The following is an 18617-nucleotide window of genomic DNA, read 5'->3' as shown; positions in this document are numbered from 1 at the left end:
CCAGAATAGGTAAATTCACAGATACAAAGTTGAGTAGAGGTTACCAAGGACTAGGGGGTAGGGAGAAAGAGGGAGTTATTTCTTAATGGGCACAGAGTTTCCATCTGGGGTGCCAAAAGGGTTCTAGAAATAGTGATGATGGTTTTACAACACTGTAAATGGAATAAATGACATTGTATTATACTCTTAAAAATGCCGCGCTTTGTTATATGTACTTTACCACAAATTTAATTGAATGTCTTCCTCATTCATCATATTAAAATAAAGTCATGTTTGAGCAATGACTTCAACATAAAAGAAATAAAATCACAAAATTGTATCAGAAAACACTGGAGAAAAATTTTTATAATCAAAGAATATAGAAGGCCTTTTAAGCCATGGCACAAAAAACAAATTAACAAAAACTAGTAAAGGCTGATAAATCTGCCTTTCATAAAACTATAACATAAACATGTCCAAAGGTAATCATAAACTGAAAAAAGAAATTGCAATCTATGGCAAATACTTAACTTTCTTAATATGTAAACAGCTCCTACATATCAAAAAGAGGAATGAAAACTGGCATTTAAAAATAAGGAAAATGGTTCAGTTTCGTTCATAATGACAGAAGTGCAAATTATAACTATAGTAAGACCATTTTTTATCAATCAGACACAGATCAAAAGTTTAATAACATAACTGGGTATAGGGAAACAGACACTTTCTTAAACTATTGATAGAAACATATGCACACTGGTACAACTTCTTTGGAAAATTAAATACAGCATTGTTTATAATAGCTAATTGACATGTAGAAATAACCTACATGTTCATGACAGACAAGCAGTTAAATTCTATTTAACTGTTAAAACGAACACATGAGATTTGTATAGAAAAACTTCTGAGGTATATTAAGTGAAAAAAGCAAGGTGTAAAACAGTATACTAGTATTTGTTTCATAGGGATGGGACAGATAGAGGGAGAAAGGGAGGCAAGCAGGCAACAGCTTACATAAGGTTAAAATATGTCTGGCAACAGAGAAGGAACTAGGGAGAACAAAGGGCAGTGATGGACTTTTCTACTAATACATACCATTCTGTACTATTTTAATTTTTGCCATGTTCATTTAATCTTAAACAAATTACTTAGTTTTTCAAACACAGACTCTAAAGTTAAGTCCCGGATTCTTATCTGTATCTACCACTCAAATGTACTATAAATTTGGAAAAATCGAGTCTCAGTTTTCTGATTTGGAGCCACTTCTTTGATAACTTACATAAGTATACAGCAAATGCCTAATACAAACTAGCTCAGTCAAGATTAGTTATTTCATCCTTACTAAACTCTCTCCCTCAAAGAGGAGAGCTTCTCAAAGAGAAGTGTAGTGCACAGCACAACTTACTACACCGGGGATCCTATCTCCCCAATCAGTGATAGGCATAATAAGGGCCACAACCAAGCCTGAACACTAAAATAATGGTTTTTAAAGAATGCATGATATTTAGCTTCATACTTTATGGTGTCCCTCCACAGTATCTTTAGCCAGAATATATGCAAAAACATTTGACTTAAAAAAAAAAAAGTGAACATTTAATCACCATATAATTCAGGATTCATTTAGGGACCTTAAGTACAAAGAAAGAAATATAAGTATATTCTCTCATTAGTAGAAAATCTATCAATTTGGGATTATCTTAGTCCTATTTTTTCTTGTAAAATTAATAGATTACCCTTTTCCAGCCTCCTAATTCTTATTCTCTGCTCTATCACAAGAGTTCAAAGTAGAATATTCTACAGCACAAGGATATAAAGTTTTCTGTGCACTATATAGAACAAAGATATATACCAAGTATGAAAATATTATTTAATATTATATAATAAAGTATTATGAAATAACAATTTCACCCTAACAATGATAAAATTTAAGTTACAGCAATAGAAATTTAAAGAATAAAAACTTTAAGACATGAAATGTGAACTTTTTTTATAACTTCAGTAATTAAGACACAAATGAACATAGAGGCAAATCGTACTGACACAGACAATTTTCTAAGGTTACCCCAGCATACCAGCCCTCGAATAGAAACAGGGAGTCATATGACCTTACTCCCACCCACCTAAGAAATTCCTTGAAGCACTATTAAGTAAACGGTTAAGAGGAACTGTTAGCTTTAAAAGTACGAATCTCTTCAAATATAGCAAGAGAAGAAACAAAATAATTCAGTATGAGATTTTCTTCAGAGGAGTAAGAGCAGTTTCAATTAAAGCTACAAATGAGGCAAATGAAGTAGAAGCAGCCAGGCAGTTCAGATTTACAAAGGTTCTCTGCTCACTGGGGCCCTCAGGCACTCTGTGTAAGCCTGCCTCACCACCATAATGTCCTAGAGGAAGGTCAGCTCCACCAAGGGGGCAGCAAAGGAGCCCAAAAGATCAGGGAGGTTTCAGCTAAACCTGTGGAAACCAAGCCAAAAAAGGTGGCAGGAAAGGATAAATCTGCAGACAAAAAAAGTATAAATAAAAAGGAGAAGGGGAGCAAAGGGAAAACAGGCTGAAGTAGCTAACCAGGAACCTAAACTCTACCTACAGAAAATGGAGAAACTAACAACAAGGAGAGTCCAGCCTCAGATGCAGCAGAGAAAAAGAAGCCAAGTCTGATTAATTTCATATATCATGTCTTACCATTGGTCCCTGTCTCCATTCTTCTACAATCCAGAAGAATATTTTTATTAACTATTTGGTAAATGCAAGTTTTTTAGTAGCTCTAGAAACATTTTTAAGAAGGGAATTCCACCTCATCCCATTTTTTTTAAGTGTAAGTGCTTTTTTAAGAGGTGAAATCATTTGCTTGTATAGCCAGAAAATGTTGGGATATTGAACAAAGGAGGCTTTGATTTTCTTGGATATCAGCTTAACAGTCCATAGATGGGGGCAGTTTTTATACCCTATAATACAAAGCATATTAAATGGCACCTTGGAGTCACTCACGCATTCACTGTACCTTGAACATTTAAAAATACTTCTATTCTCATGTTTTTGGTAGAACTGTCTCCTAAAGAAAACCACTCCTTGACCTGGGCTCTCCCTGTCAGAATTTTGTGCACTCTGTAACATCTTTGTTGTGTTACTCCAGTTTTCCTAGTAACTTTGTAATATGCTGTGAAACACTGAAAATTTGACTATGTACTATACATGATATTAAATTGTAAATTAGACTGCTGTAACAGCACATCAACATTTGTAGATATTGGTACTGGATCCTCTATTGAGAAAATTAGTCTTCAAATTTTAAGCTGGAAAATGACTGGAATGACTTCAAGAAAAAACACAATATATCACTTTACATTATCTTTATTATTTTTAATATATTTTATTGATTATGCTATTACAGTTGTCCTGCTTTTTCTCCCCTTTATCCGCCTCTGCCCTGGACCCTCCTCTCCCTCCAGCATTGGCTCCCCTTAGTTAATGTGCATCTGTTGTACACACAAATTCTTTGGTTTCACTGTTTTCTATATTATTTTTAACCTCCCCATTTACTTCGTGCCTACCAATTATGCTTCTTCCCCCCCATTCTCCCCTGCCCTCTGCTGATATCCCTCCATGTGATCCCCATTTCTGTGATTCTGTTCCTGTTCTAGTGGTTTCCTTAAGTTTGTTTTGTGGTTTTGTTTTTTTTTTTAGGTTCAGTTGTGGATGCTTGTGAGTTCGTTGTCCTTACAAATCATAGTTTTGATCTTCTTTTTGTTAGATAAGTACCTTTAACATTTCATAGAATAAGGGCCTGGTGATGATGAACTCCTTTAACTTAACCTTATCTGGGAAGCACTTTATCTGCCCTTCCATTCTAAATGATAGCTTTGCTAGAGAGAGAAATCTCGAATGTAGGTCCTTGCCTTTCATGACTTCAAATACTTCTTTCCAGCCCCTTCTTGCCTGCAAGGTTTCTTTTGAGGAATCAGCTGATAGCCCTTGGGAAGTCCTTTGTAGGTAACTCTCTCCTTTCCTCTTGCTGCTTTTAAGATTCTCTCTTTATCTTTAATCTTGGGTAATTTAATTGTGAGGCGTCTTGGTGTGTTCCTCCTTGGTTCCAATTTCTTTGGGACTCTCTCAGCTTCCTAGACTTTCATATTTATTTCCTTCTCCAGATTGGGGAAGTTTTCCTTCATTATTTGTTCAAATAAGTTTTCAATTTCTTGCTGTTGTTCTTCTCCTTCTGGCACCCCTATGATTCGGATGTCGGAATATTTAAAGTTGTCCTGGAGGTTCCTAAGCCTCTCCTCGTTTTTTTTTCCATTCTTGTTTGTTCATTCTGTCCCAGCTGGATGTTTTATTTCTTCCTTTTGTTCCCTTCCCTTCACCGTTGGTTACCTGTATATTTCACTTTGCATGGCCTTCACTTCTTCTATTTTGCGGTCATACTCAATCATTTCTGTGGGCATCCTCATTACCAGTGTTCTGAACTCTGCATCTGATAGGTTATCTACCTCCTCATTGCTTAGTTCTTTTCTGAAATTTTGATCTGTTCTTTCATTTGGGTCATTTTTTCTTTGTCTCAGTGCACCTATTAGGTTGTAAGGAGCAGAGCCTTAGGCATTGGCCAGGGCTGGGCAACCTACTTCATCAGGTTATGGTGCTGTATGTGAAGGAGGGGTCAGAGAGGGTACAATGCCATTTGCCCAGCTCTCACCCCACTTTTAGTTACTTCCTTTGCTACCCAGAAGCAAAGCGGGCCCTTCTGGTGCAGATTCCTGAGTGGGTGGATTTGTGAACATTCCAGGACCCTATGGGTCTCTCCAACAAATTGTCCTATGAGGCTGAGAGTTTCTCCCACCACTGCAACTCCCACAGCTTTTTACAGTCAGAGGTTTTGAGGCTTTATTTCCCTTTCCTGGAACCCTGGGTTTCATGTTCTGTCTCACTCCCCAGTTGTTCCTCCCAGTTTATCTGCAAGCAAATGTGTGACTTCCAGGTCTGCCAGCTGGTGCCTTGCAGCGTGTCCTCTGCACCTCGGTGCCCATCTTGCCACTCCTACCAGTCTGGAACACTATTTCTTCTTTAACTGCTTGGTTGTTGGACTTCCATACAGTTCAATTTTCTGGCAGTTCAGGTTGTTTATTGTTTTTAAATAATTGCTGTCCTTCTTTTAGTTGTGTGAAAAAGGAAAGCATATCTACATATATATCTACCTTGGGCAGAACTCCTGACTTTACATTTTTGGTATGTATGTTAAGAGTTGTGTACAAATTGAAATGTCTGTGTACTTATCCTCGAAACAACCAATAAAATCTCACTTATGAAAAAAAATGAAGTTACTAATGATTAGTGGCATGAACTAAATGAAACTGACAGAAGAAACAGTATATTAAATCAGACATACTGGACTGTGAAAGAATAAAAAGAATACATTAAAAGAAACAATCATGAAACTATTACCTTGAAAAAGATATTAGAAATCCATACATAGCCCTGGCTGGTTTGGGTCAGTGGACTGAGTACTAGCTTGTGAACCAAAGGGTCACTAGTTCAACTCCTGGCCAGGGCACATGGCTGGGTTAAAGGCCGAGTCCCTGGTGGGGGGGCATTCAAGAAGCAACCACACATTGATGTTTCTCTCCCTCTCTCCATCTTTTCCCCTCCTTCTAAAAATAAATAAATAAAATCTTAAAAGAAAAGAAATCCACAGATAAAAGTATCTAATCTTAAATAAGTTTCCTCACCAGGATTTCTTTCCTAAAGGTCATCAACCTCAAAAAGTCTTTAGGGGGCCTATGAAACCCCTGAAATCCCATGGTAAATTTTGGAGGACTCTATGTATGTGCATATTTCTCTCTTTCACGGATTTCACCTTAAAGGTGTCAAAAGATACTTATGATCTATAACAATTACTATTACTCTACCATTAATAGAGCATTAAATTAACACTACATTAAATACATTTAACATAGCACTATAACATAAGGGTCAGGCCAGATCCCTGGGAAAAGGCAGAGGGCAAGAAGAAAACTCCAAGGCAGAATCAAAGATTAAAAGTGGCTTGTCCCTCCCCACTCCAGTGAAGGGAGAGGCTGCTGGAGAAGGCAGGTTGCCCAAGGCAGCGACCAGCTCATGACTCAGCAGAAATGGGAGCTTGTATAGAGCATGTGTGGTTTAAGACTTTGCCCCCTTGCTACACATGGAGGCTGGAAGAAGGGGAAAAGGCAAACATAGAGAACATGGAACACACTGATTGTAAAGCTAGACACTCCCACTGGCTTCTGATGCACATAGGATTTTGGCAGAGGCCTTTAAAACAGAAGGTGGGCAGAAGCCTCTCTCTCTCTCACTTTGCCCTACACTGGAGGGAGCGGCAGATGCCAGGACCGATTGGATCTTAGGTCCCACATGCTTGAAAAACAGCTCCCAGAGGCAGGGCCCCAGGCTGGAATGCATCCCTCACCAGGGTCCAGCCCTTGCAATGCTATTACCCAGTATAGCCCAGCACATGGGTCCTGGACTGCTTCTATTGTCTTGCTCTGAGAGCAGTGCACCCAGGCTGAGAGCAACACATGGAGGCATGAGCTGGGAAGTTCTCCATGAATGGAGCTTCCCCTGAACAACCATCTGGATACAAGACACAAGAAACATCTGGAGTAAACCGTCAATGCACCCTAGACCCTGAGAGAGACAGAGACAGACAGAGACAGAGCTGCTGAAAGGCAATGGCAACTCTGGCATGAGGGAGAGGGCCTAGAGCTGGAAAGACAGCAATTGATTCTAGTAACAACCTTGGACTACAGAGAAGCAATAATGGAGAACTTTTTTTTTAAAGATTTTATTTATTTATTTTTAAAGACAGGGGAAGGAAGGGAGAAAGAAAGGGAGAGAAACATCGGTGTCTGGTTGCCTCTCAAGTGGCCCCCACTGGGGACCTGGCCTACAACCCAGGCATGTGCCCTGCCTGGGAATCGAACCGGTGACCCTTTCGTTCACAGGCCAGCTCTCAATTCCCTGAGTCATACCAGCCAGGGCATGGAGAACTTCTGTACATCAATTTGGAATTTAATCTTTCAGGGGGTAGCTGGATTTCTGTGCTTTCCAGGAGAGGTGGGTTTGGAGCAGGATTGGTCCCAGCTCCCTCAAAATGGGAAGCCTGTTAATAAAAGGAAACCTATTTCATTCCCCACAAATTTTTGTGTTTTGCATATACAGAGAGACAAGCAACCAGACTCTAGGCTGCCTGGTTAGAGTGCTACATTCACTTTTAATAGCTATTTCAGACAATGACCTGGAAAGGTAGAACATCACTCTAATTAACAATATAACAGAAAAGTTTAGTATTCTACTCAGAACAGGGGAGTCAGAAGTTATAGTCTTTTGAATTAACCTGCTGAACTGTATCTCTTCCTCAGTTATCAGCTGCTATGTTTTAAATTTTACTTACTAAACTGACTTAGTGTATGGCCACTCCCTATTAGCCAAGTAACTGAGGGTATTACCAAAAGTTCTAATTTACTAGCTGGTTTAAATTTTCTCTGCCCCTAACAGTTGACCAACAAGAAATAACAACTTTAATGGAATATTAAGTGGAACTACCACAGAGAAGATAGTGTTGAGAATCTATAGATAACAATTTCCAGAGGAAACAAATCATATGAATACTTACTTGACAAAGTGAAGAGCATACTTATGTAAATTGTAATTTTGCTTTTCTAGATCTGATCTGTCTGTATCTGTAGTTTACTATCTAAAAGAGAATGAGCAGAATAAGAGAACAAAGCCAACAGATAGAAGAAAGAGCAGCCTGCTAGAGCAGTAATAGTCCTCCAACTGCAAATGGGGAATTCTGTGGATACTAAGGTTGTGGGAATCCACAAAAAATGGTTTGTTGAAATTCTGTTCAAATCAAGATACTGAACAAGAGGCAAGAGAGAAATACTAGGGGGTGAATGTATCTATAAAGATTTACATAATTATAAGTATCAGTAACCTATAGAATGTATAAGGTCTTTTCAGCCATACAACATGAAAAATAGAGACATTTACTAAAGAAGATATAAGACACAAGAAACACTGTACACAGGATAAGAACGCCTCAGGCCCCAACTCAGTCCCCAACTCAGCCTAGGCACCTTGGGACCTCACACAGTTCTCCCAATCACCATCGCCTGCCCCATCATATTTTCCTGAATCTCATCGATGGTCTGAAATCTCTTCTCTTGCAAAGGTGATTTTAGTTTTGGGAAAAACCAGAAGTCTGAGGGTACCACATCTGGGCTTAGGGGGGCTGAGTTACCTGGGTGATTTGATGTTTCATCAAAAAACTCTACATAAGACATGATGGATGAACAGGTCCATTGTCATGATCAAGCTTCCAATCACCAGATGCCCATAGCTGTGGCCTTCTAAATCATCCAAATAGTTTCCATGGAGGAATGATCAAGTTTAATGGAAAATCTGATGCAGAGTTACTACTCAACTCACTCATTTTGAATACAACAGCCACACAGTACACATGCTCACTCAACGATGTCTACCACCCCCACTAATTAGTACAGTGCAGTCATCATTATTCACACATGAGCATTTCAGTCCACTCTCCTTGGCTGCCAGGTTACACTGATTTTGCTTAAACCATTCTTGTTATATTAACAATGGCTGGACTTTTTCCAGGTAGACTTCGTATCTCAAAGGCAAAACACAGTATGGTTTCTAATTATATATTCTCTAATGGGGCACCAGTCCCAAAGCTTTCTTCCCTTCAAGCAGAGGTCCTTATCTTTTTTTTTAAGATTTTATTTATTTATTTTTAGAGCGGGGGGAAGGGAAGGAAGAGAGACAGGGAGAGACACATCAATGTGTGGTTGCCTTTCCCGTGCCCCCTGTTGAGAACCTGGCCCACAACCCAGGCATGTGCCTTGACTGCAAATCGAACCAGCAACCCCGTGGTTCACAGGCCTACACTCAATCCACTGAGCCACACCAGCCAGGGCATTTATCTTTTGAAGAATCACAGAGTTAAGAATCTGACAAAAGCTATGTAATCACACAGAAACTAAATATCCCAGCGACTGCCCACACACACTTTAGCATACAGTTTCAGGGGACTTGGAAATCCAGTCTTATCCATGGATCCCAGATACTGTTTTAAAGGCCTTCAGTCCCAAAATGACCCTACTTATTGTAACACATTCCATTCCCTCCCTGTCATCAAAAATTAAAATGACTCCCTCAATGTCATTAATCTCAATTACAATGCAAGAAGAAAGCAATTTAGATTGTCACACTGGCAAATGAGAACACTGTAATGAGAATCACAAGGACCAAATTTGGGTCCCAGCTGTGTCACTAATGGATATGGTAACTACACAAGTCACAACCACATTTTGTGCTGCTGTATCTTTAGCTGTAAATGAGGAAGTTAGAATAAACCAAGGTGCTGATACTTTAAAAGGAGGACAGCCCTGGCTGGTGTGGCTCAGTGGATTGAGCACTGGCCTGTGAACTAAGAGGTCACTGGTTTGATTCCTTGTCACGGCACATGCCTGAGTTTTGGGACAGGTTCCCCTTTGGGGTATGTGAGAAGAAACCAACTGATATTTCCCTCACACATTGATGTTTCTCTCCCTTTCTCCCTCCCTTCCCCTCTCTCTGAAAATAAATAAATAAATAAATAAATAAATACAATCTTTTTAAAAAAGTGAGGGGGCAGTATTCTTTTATTTAATAAATACTTAAGCATCCATAATGTCTCAGACCTACAGGCAAATGGTGGAAAAACAAAGAAAAATGACACAACCCTCAGGCAGCTAGACAGACAAGTAGACAGTTATAATAATGTGATTAATACTCAAATAAAAGAATATAGAGGGCTCAGGAATCAGAGAAGGAGGAGCATATAAGGTTGCCTAAGGAGACTGGAGTCTAGTCTTGAAGATGTTTCCAAGATAGAAAAGGTAGGCACAGTATATCCAACATGTGCAGACTACAAGGTGTGAGAAAGCAAGCGATTTTCAAGGAAAAGTCAGTGTTTCATACACGAGACTGTGCAACCATGTAAAAGCACTGAGCATTAGGACTAATCAAGAGTGGGAAATGTGAAGTAGACATTGTAAGTGAACTGTTTTAGAATAAGACAGCTTTAATTTACTGTGCTTAATTAGCTGCCCATGGTAAGTACTAGAATTGAGTTTGCTTGATATCTTCTAAAAAGTAACTGGCAGCCCTGGCCAGGTAGTTCATTCGGTTAGTGTGCCATCCCAATACATGAAGGTTGCAGGTTCAATCCCTGGTCAAGGTACATAATTAACCAATGAATGTATAAATAAATGGAAAAACAAAGCGATGTTTCTTTCCCTTCCTCTCTCTCTAAAATAAATAAATAAATAAATAAATAAATAAATAAATAAATGTAAAAATAAATAAATAAATAAAAAGTAGCTGGCTCACAAATAATAAAACTTATCTTACTCTGACAATAACTGAACTACTAATTTCTAGTAATGAGCAAAATTACAATAAAAAATTTTTGTTTATTATTTTTTTTAAATTTAATCTTTATTGTGTTTTCCCCATTATCATTTAGTCCCTTCTATCACCCTCCCCCCAGCAATCAACACACTGTTGTCCATGTCCTTGAGTCCTTCTTTCTTTTTGCTAATCCTTCCACCCCCACCTCCATCCCCTTAGCTGTCATCCTCTCCATTTACAAGTCTGTCCCCATTTCTCTTGTTAGTCCAGTTCATTAGATTCCAAATGAGTGACACCATATGATCTTACTCTGACATTTGAACTACTAATTTCTAACAAAGAAGAATGACCAAAAACTACAATTGAAAAAAAAATTGTTAAAGAAAAATGACCAGTCAGTTCAGAGTTCCATGGTTTTGAAACTAAGTAGCCAACCAAATTCTTTCTGAGCCACCACTTACTATAAACATTATTCCATAATTTAGGCTTTGCCCTTTCCATACAGTTCCCAATAGGCTCACAAGACTCCATTCCTTTTCTTTCCCCTTCTCACATCCCAGCCTGATTCACACAGCAATCAGTAGTGGCTAAAGTAAAGGCAAAAAAGTAAGTATTTCCCCAAAGCCAAAAATAACTTCTGATGACATTAATATTAACAGTTTTGTCAGTGAGAACAAATTAGACTTTTCCAGCAATCTCACTTCTGCCAACTATGTCGTTTCAAGGTCAACTTTTCTACCTTTGTGTTCTTGCTCCCACCAGTGCTTGCATTCTGAGGTTTCTGGCTCCACAATCATCCCCTTCTATTTCTTTAACCTCCAACCTCTCTCTTTAGGCTATTTCCCCTAATCATGTAAAAATAAAGTAAAAGTCTATTCTGTTTCAGCCCAATAATTCATTCCCAAAAAACTTACTATCAAAATTTGTTATAAAAGAAACTGTTCAAAGGAGGTAAAAAGGAATACGGGTCCAGAGAATTTCAGACTCAAAACAATAAATTCATTTTTCCTGCAAGCCATTCAACAATAACATGCACAGCAATAGTTCTCACACTATTAAGCAAGTCCAGCTTTTAGTTGTATTTAGTTTTTACTCAGGAGTAAAGCCTTTCCCACTTCCACAGTGACACACTCAAGGGGCAAACACACTGGGGACCAGAGCCCTGTTGAAGTACGGACTGCACCTGCCAAGGGGTCAGGCCCTACACAGCTGATCCTCCACTGCGGTGGTAGCCAATGCTCCCAGTCAATGCTTGGAGCCCAGTGGCCTGGGGTAAAACCCTCCCACTGAGGTGCTAACAGCAATCAAGGCTCAACTACAACAGGAGGGTTACACAGCCCACACAGGGGCACACCTGGAGTGCCTAGCTCAATAATTGGAGAGGCTGTGTCACTGACCCTACAGGACAGCTACTGCACAAGGCCACTCTACCAAGCCTGAGAGATACAGCAGCTCTAACTAATATACAGAAACAAACATAAGGAGGCAGCCAAAATGAGACAAAGAATCATGTCACAAATGCAAGAACAGAAAAAAACTCCAGAAAAAGAACTAAACAAATGGAGATAAGCAATCTACTAGATGCAGAGTTCAAAGCACAGATTATAAGTATGCTCAATGAACTAAGGGGAAAAGTAGATAAACTTACTTAGAACTTCCATAAAGGGATAGAAAACATAAAAGTGGAGACAGAAAACATTAAAATAAACCAGTCAGAAATTAATAAATTAACTGAATGAAAAACACATTACAGGGAATCAATAGTAGAGCATGTGAAGCAGAGGATCAAATTAGAGACATGGAAGATGAGGAAGCAGAAAACAATCAGAACAGAAAAAAAAAAAGAAAAAGAAAAAAAATCTAAAACAGGATAGTATAAGAAGCCTCTGGGACAACTTCAAGCATACCAACATCAGTATCATTATCAAAGTGATAAAAAGCAAGAACCTACAACCTACCAGCAGAGCTATCATTTAGAATTGAAGGTCAGATGAAAAGCTTTCCACACACAAAAAAGCTAAAGGAGTTCATTGCCACCAAACCAGTATTACAAGAAATGTCAAAGGGTAAAATGATAACAAACCCACAACTATTAACAACTAAATCTAAAAACAAAACAAAACAAAACAAAACTAAGCAAACAACTAGAACAGAAACAGAATCACAGAAATGGGGATCACACAGAGGGTTATCAGCGGGGAGGGGGAGTGGGGAGAACGGGACTGGGGGGAACGTACAGGGAATAAAAAGCATAAATGGTAGGTACAAAACAGACGGGTAGGTTAAGAGTAGTACAGGAAATGGAAAAGCCAAAGAACTTACATGTACGACCCATGGACATGAACTAAGGTGGGGGGGTAGGGAATGCTGGTGTGGGTGTGCAGAGTGGAGGGGAATAAAGGGAAGGAAAAAAATGTGACAACTGTAATAGCATAACCAACAAAATATACTTTAAAATAAATAAATAATACAATAAAAAATAAATACAAAATTTTAAAAAATAAACAATATGAATATAATGGCAATAAATTCATATCCACTAACAATTACTTTAAATGCTCCAATCAAAAGACACATAGAAGCTGAATGGATAACAAAAACAAGACTCTTACATATGCTGTCTACAAAAGACTCACTTCACATTGAAAGACACACAGAAACTAAAAGAGATGGAAAAAGATATTTCATGAAAAGGAAAACATAAAGAAAAAGTTGGGGTAGCAATATTTATATGAGACAAAAGTAAGACTTTAAAACAAAGGCTATATAACAAGAGGCAAAGACAGTATTTATCTGAAGACATTTAAAACCCTAAATTGAAAAGACGTATACATCTGTATGTTCATTGCAGCACTATTTACAATAGCCAAGATATGGAAACAACCTAAGTGTCCATCAATAGATGAACAGATAAAGAAGAGGTGTACATATACAATGAATATGACTCAGCCATAAAAAAGAATGAAAGCTTGCCATCTGCAATGACATTTATGGACCTAGGACGTATTGTGCTGAGTGAAGTAAGTCAGACAGAGGAAGACAAAATGCCATGATTTCACTTATATGTGGAATCTAAAAAACAAAATAAACAAACAAGTAGACCAGAAACAGACTCATAAATACAGAGAACATTTTGATGGTTGCCAGTTAAAAGAGGGGTTGGGAGGATGGATGAAAAAGGTAAAGGGATTAAGAGGTACAAATTTGTAGTTACAGAATAGTCACAGGGAGGTAAAGTACAGCATACTGAATATAGTCCATAATATTGTACGAACTATATATAGTGGCACATGGGTACTAGATTTATCGAGGTGATCGCTTCCTAAGTTATACGATAAAATATCTAATAATTGGGTTGTACACCTAAAACTAATTTAATATTGTAGTCAACTGCAACTGAAAATAAAATATTAGAAAAAAATTTTAAAGTAAAAATAAAAGAGTAAAGACTTTCTTTTCCTTATTCAGTAAGCATTGCTAAAAAAGCACAACTCTTCTGAAACATTATCATAAATATCACCCCCTGCTGTGCCATACAAAGCAGAAAGCCCACTTAAACATCCTTTCCCTACTCAAGCAAAAGTGGCTTGCTAAATGCAAATTTTGTTCCTTAAGTAATCTGTTGCCGAATTTGATCCAGTGCACTGCTATGAAAGGGGAAGTCGTGGGATGCTACAGAAATATTTAGCAGGAGATCAAACCCTGCCTTGGGAGGGTTGTGAAGTCACCCTCTAAGGAAGTGAGACTTCGGGGATGAGTAAGAGGCAGTTAAGCAAAAGGGGAAAGGAAAGGGGCAAAAGCTGTACTAATGGAAAGAGGATTACATTTATAACAGCCCAACGGGAGAACAAACATGCACATTTAAAGGAACAGAACCTAATGGAAAAGAGGAGAAAGTCATATTGGGAGGTGGGACATGTGGCCTGAATTTTACATTACAAGTGATGGCAATCACCAAAGGTTTTAAATAGAAAAGTCACATAATCATGCTTCATTTTAGCTACCTTTCCCAATGCCATCTCAGTAAGTTGGGCTTCTTAAAATAGCAGTGTACATTTGCTCATTACTACTTCTTCCCACCTTGTCTTTTCAATGCCTGGCATCTGACTTCAGTACTCCACTGAAACTGCTCTTTAAGGTATCTGTTGATGTCCTAGTCATTAATTCAATAGGCCCTTTCAGTTTTGACCTTAGCTGTCCCATCTACAGCATGTGGCCCTGCTGACCAACTCCCTCCATACTCTCTCTGATACTGATTTTCTCCCCATTTCTATGGCTATTTCTCCCTAGTCTTTTTTTGCAAGCATCTTTTTCTCTACGTAGGCTATGCCCTTAAATGTTGTCTGCCAAGATTTTGTCCTTGGCCTTCAGCATTTCCAACCCCCCCCCCATATTTTCCCTAGGTAAACTCACCCATATCCAGGACCTCAAAGACCACTTTTGTGCTCAAAAAGTCCAAAATCATATTTTTGCTCAGACTCTCCTGAACTCCAAATATATATATTAAACTATATTAAACTATTTGCATTTCTGTGTCTTACAGGTACTCCGAGTTGAATAGTTTCAAAATCAAATACATCTATTCCCTTACCATTTCAAATCTCTCTCTCTTTTTCGTTCCTACTGCCATTGCCTTAGTTCAGGAGCTCAACATTTCTCTTCAGGTTTACTCCAACAGACTACTACTTCCCTGTGCTACCTACCTACACTTAGCCTTCATTCAACTCACTGGTAGAATGATCTTGCTACTAAGTAAATATAATATGAACATGGTACTTCCAGGCTTAAAATTCCTCAGTGACATTTATCAACTAGCTCAAATTCCTTGGTCTGATTTACAAGAGCTTCTTAGGCTCTTACTCTTGAGAACCTCTAATTCACACCACACTCCTCATCAGTCTAAATTGTTGGTGGTTCTCTTGACACACTATGCTCTGTGCCTTTGAATACCTTTCTTTCCTTTCTGGAACACTAATTCCCTCCCCCTCTTCTCTTCACCTGGTCAACTTATCCTTCAAGACTTAGGTAAGGCCCTCCCTCCTCCAGGAAGCTTCACCAGAACTCCCACTGGACCCTTTTGGGGGATATATAGTACCCTGTGTGCTTAACACTAGCTTTTGTACTTATTACTTTTACATTTTTGTCTGCTTACCTATTTACTACTCCCCACTAGGCTGTATCCTTAAGAGCAGGGACTCAGTCTAACACTGACTCATAGCAGACATGTTATAAATGAATGAATGAAAATATAGAATTGCAATGAGGACCTCAAGAGAACAAATACTAGAATGTGAGGTCCTCAAGAACAGAAACTTGGTTATTGGCATTCTCTGCTGAATCTCCAAATCCCACAGCAAGGGCTGGAATGCTACTGGTACTCAGCACGTATTGGCAGAATGGCTAAATAGATATTCTACAGTCAAAGGAAAACACTACACTCTTTCTAGGCTAGATTTATTTGCATTGCTAACTTTCTCAGTTTGAGATCTACTTTTACTGTAACACCAGTGTGTGTTGAATGATTTCTCCTGACCAAACTAATACTGTTGTTCCTCCATTAGGAAAAAATAATAACCAATCCAATAAACTAAAGGACACCTAGGCAGGAATCCACAGAAGGGTTTCCTGATATCCTTGAAACTAAATGTGAAATTTTCAGTGGATACAAGTGCATTTTCCTGATCAGAAAGATTACAATTTTCACTGAATTTTCAAGGAATATCTATATTTATGTCTGTGTCTGTCTATATCAAACTGCTTAACCAAAATGTTAAGCTGAACTAATTTCTAGCATTCACTTTTCTCTTCTCAAATCTGTATTTTAATACATAACTCGCAACTTGGAGAGAGCAGCCTCTGCTAAAACAAATGTAACTGGAAAAGACACAGCTGGCAGGCTCTCACATAGATTCCTACTAGAATTTGCATTTAAATTTTTCTATATTTGGGAAAGTCTTTACCAGCATTCTTTGAAGTTATTGCCCTATCCTAATGTACTCTGTACCCATATGAATCAGGACATTTATAATACTTCCCGCTATTGTGTTGAAGAGGAAAATGTTACATTATGAACATAATGACAAAACATTTTTTTAACTGTCATCTAATTAAATGGAATGGGGAAAAACCCAGGACCATCAAGATTTACAGGAAAGACTTCTCTTTTACTGTACACAGAGTGAACCACCAGGAGGAGCAGCATTTAACTCACAACCACTCAATTCAATCTTGGGAATAATATGCTAATAATTAAACAGTAGAGAACAGGCAATTAAGTCATTTTAAAAGAGACAAGATCAAGTCCCATTTGAATTAAAGGTTCTCTAGATGAGCTAAAGAAGCTAGTCCCTAGACTTCAACTATGTGAGTCCACTTCCACGACTTCGAGAACAGGAACGGTTGTTGTATTTCATGGTAATGAGATCAGCACAGTAGGAGCCTATGGGTTCGGGAGGGGTTAGACAGCACCTTCTGAGGTGATGGAAAGGTTATTTTGATTTGAATGGTGTTTGCACTGGGGTATATGTTTATGAAACCCGCTCAACTACATACATAAAATGCGTATTTAACTGTTATGTAAAGTGTGCCTCAGTAAAGAAAACTGAAAAGAGAAAGACCTCATTATTTAATACAACGAAAGCCTATTCTTGTTCCTGGAACCTCTGTGGAAGACGACCCACAGCTGAGGCCTTGGGCTCACTGAGAAAATGAACATTACTCATCGCCAGGACCTCTCGCCACCACTCCGGTTTAGTCACTACCATTTCGAGGCCCAGGTAACATCCACTCAACCGAGGCAAGGGCCCGCAGAACCTTCTAAAATGGGTGTCACGGCCCGGGGGGAAAAGGTGTCCGCGAACAAAACCAGGTACAGAGGACGGCAAACAAATGTGAAGCCCAATTCGAAGCCGCTGCCTCCCTCCCGCTACGAGGTCCCAAAGACTAGCTGCCAGCCCCCAGCCCTCCCTACTGTTACCCAGGGCCTCGCCGTCCCCCACCCCCCCCCCCGCCCCGCAGCCTCCTGGAGTGACGCAGGTCTCACAGATCCCTCGCCCAACCCCAACTACCAAGGGCACTGCCAGCCGCACAGGTTCCAACCCCACCGGGCGACGGAAAACACACCCACGCCCGCCACACGAGGTCGCTTTAGCGTCGCAGCCTTCTAGAACACATTCTGCGCTCGCGTTTACACAGGACAGCCCCTTCATTTACTGTCTTTTCTTCACAAGGGACTAGAGACACCGTCGGCGCAGGCGCAGCCCTGACGCTGCTTGCGCGCGGCCACTTCCGCCCTCAGCGGGAGGCGGGGGAGGCGGAAGAGAGCCAGCGGGCGCGAGCTTTGGTCCCGGGACTACAGCGCCTGCTGTGCGAACCCTCGACTCACCAAGTAGAGCTGCTGCCAACGATTTTGAGCATCCAACTCCTCGAACTCCCGCTCGATGGTGGCAGACATGGCCGATGAAGCGAGCTAGCGCGAACGGAGCCTCTGCCGGCGGAGAAGCTCAGGTCCCCTCACGATTCGGGATTGAGTGCTGGGGCTGTGGCGCATGCGCACTCCGCGCCCCGCCCCGCCCCCACGTAAGCCCGATCCGCTGCTGGGGAAAGTACCTGGAACGTCGTACGTCAGCGCGTCGACTGGCGCGCCTCAGGGTCGTCCCGCGGGGTGGGGCGGGGCTCTCAGGCTTCACAGGGCAGGGGTGGGGCGGAGCGGGTCCTTGTCGAGAGGGGTGGGGCCTAGGAACCACCCAGAGGCTGCAGTCAGGGTCTTTGGACAGAAGGCGGCCCGCCCCCCATCCTCGCAAGGAATTGCCCAAGAAGGAGGTGCAGTAGCGCGAGGTTCACGTGAATGCTACAGGCCAAGAAAGTTTTGTAAGACCTCTTTCTTCTAGCTTTCCGGTTACTTTTTAAAAAACATCATCTAGGTCAGGTAAGCGGCGAAGGGAAGAAATTACTCAGCCCTCTTGGAGAATGTTAATCAGACCTGATGCCAGGGAGATTTGTGACAAATCACTGTAGCACAAGGAGAGGCCACCTGCCCAAGAGTTAGGGAGAATACAGATTGTTACACAATTTAAAAGTTAGTGTTATCTGTTGGTAAACTCGTGTGTGTGCTATTATAATACCTCCATAAAAATATGAAAGGTTTGTTAAAAAACAAAATTAAGCTAAGTAAGTTTGAAGATCTAAGTTGA

At 40.0% G+C, this 18617-nt stretch overlaps 1 protein-coding gene across 2 annotated transcripts in view; it reads right to left on the bottom strand.

Annotated features, from left to right (window-relative positions):
- The window catches only part of PTPN2 (protein tyrosine phosphatase non-receptor type 2), a 141517-nt gene extending 123430 nt beyond the window's left edge, over positions 1 to 18087 (bottom strand). Inside the window, exon 1 of one of the 2 annotated variants that reach the window (XM_045850108.1) lies at positions 17810 to 18087. In XM_045850108.1, the coding sequence (XP_045706064.1) occupies positions 17810 to 17878 (69 nt within the window). In that variant the 5' untranslated portion in view covers positions 17879 to 18087. The remainder of the gene's footprint in view (positions 1 to 17809) is intronic. The other variant, XM_045850109.1, reaches the window with a different exon arrangement.
- Between the last annotated feature and the right edge of the window lie 530 nt (positions 18088 to 18617).

Source organism: Phyllostomus hastatus, unplaced genomic scaffold (assembly GCF_019186645.2).
Source record: "Phyllostomus hastatus isolate PE091 unplaced genomic scaffold, TTU_PhHast_1.1 phas_contig_80, whole genome shotgun sequence".
In the NCBI taxonomy this organism is placed as follows: domain Eukaryota; kingdom Metazoa; phylum Chordata; class Mammalia; order Chiroptera; family Phyllostomidae; genus Phyllostomus; species Phyllostomus hastatus.
Note: the sequence above shows the minus strand (reverse complement) of the source record. Positions and strands in the feature narration are given on the sequence as shown.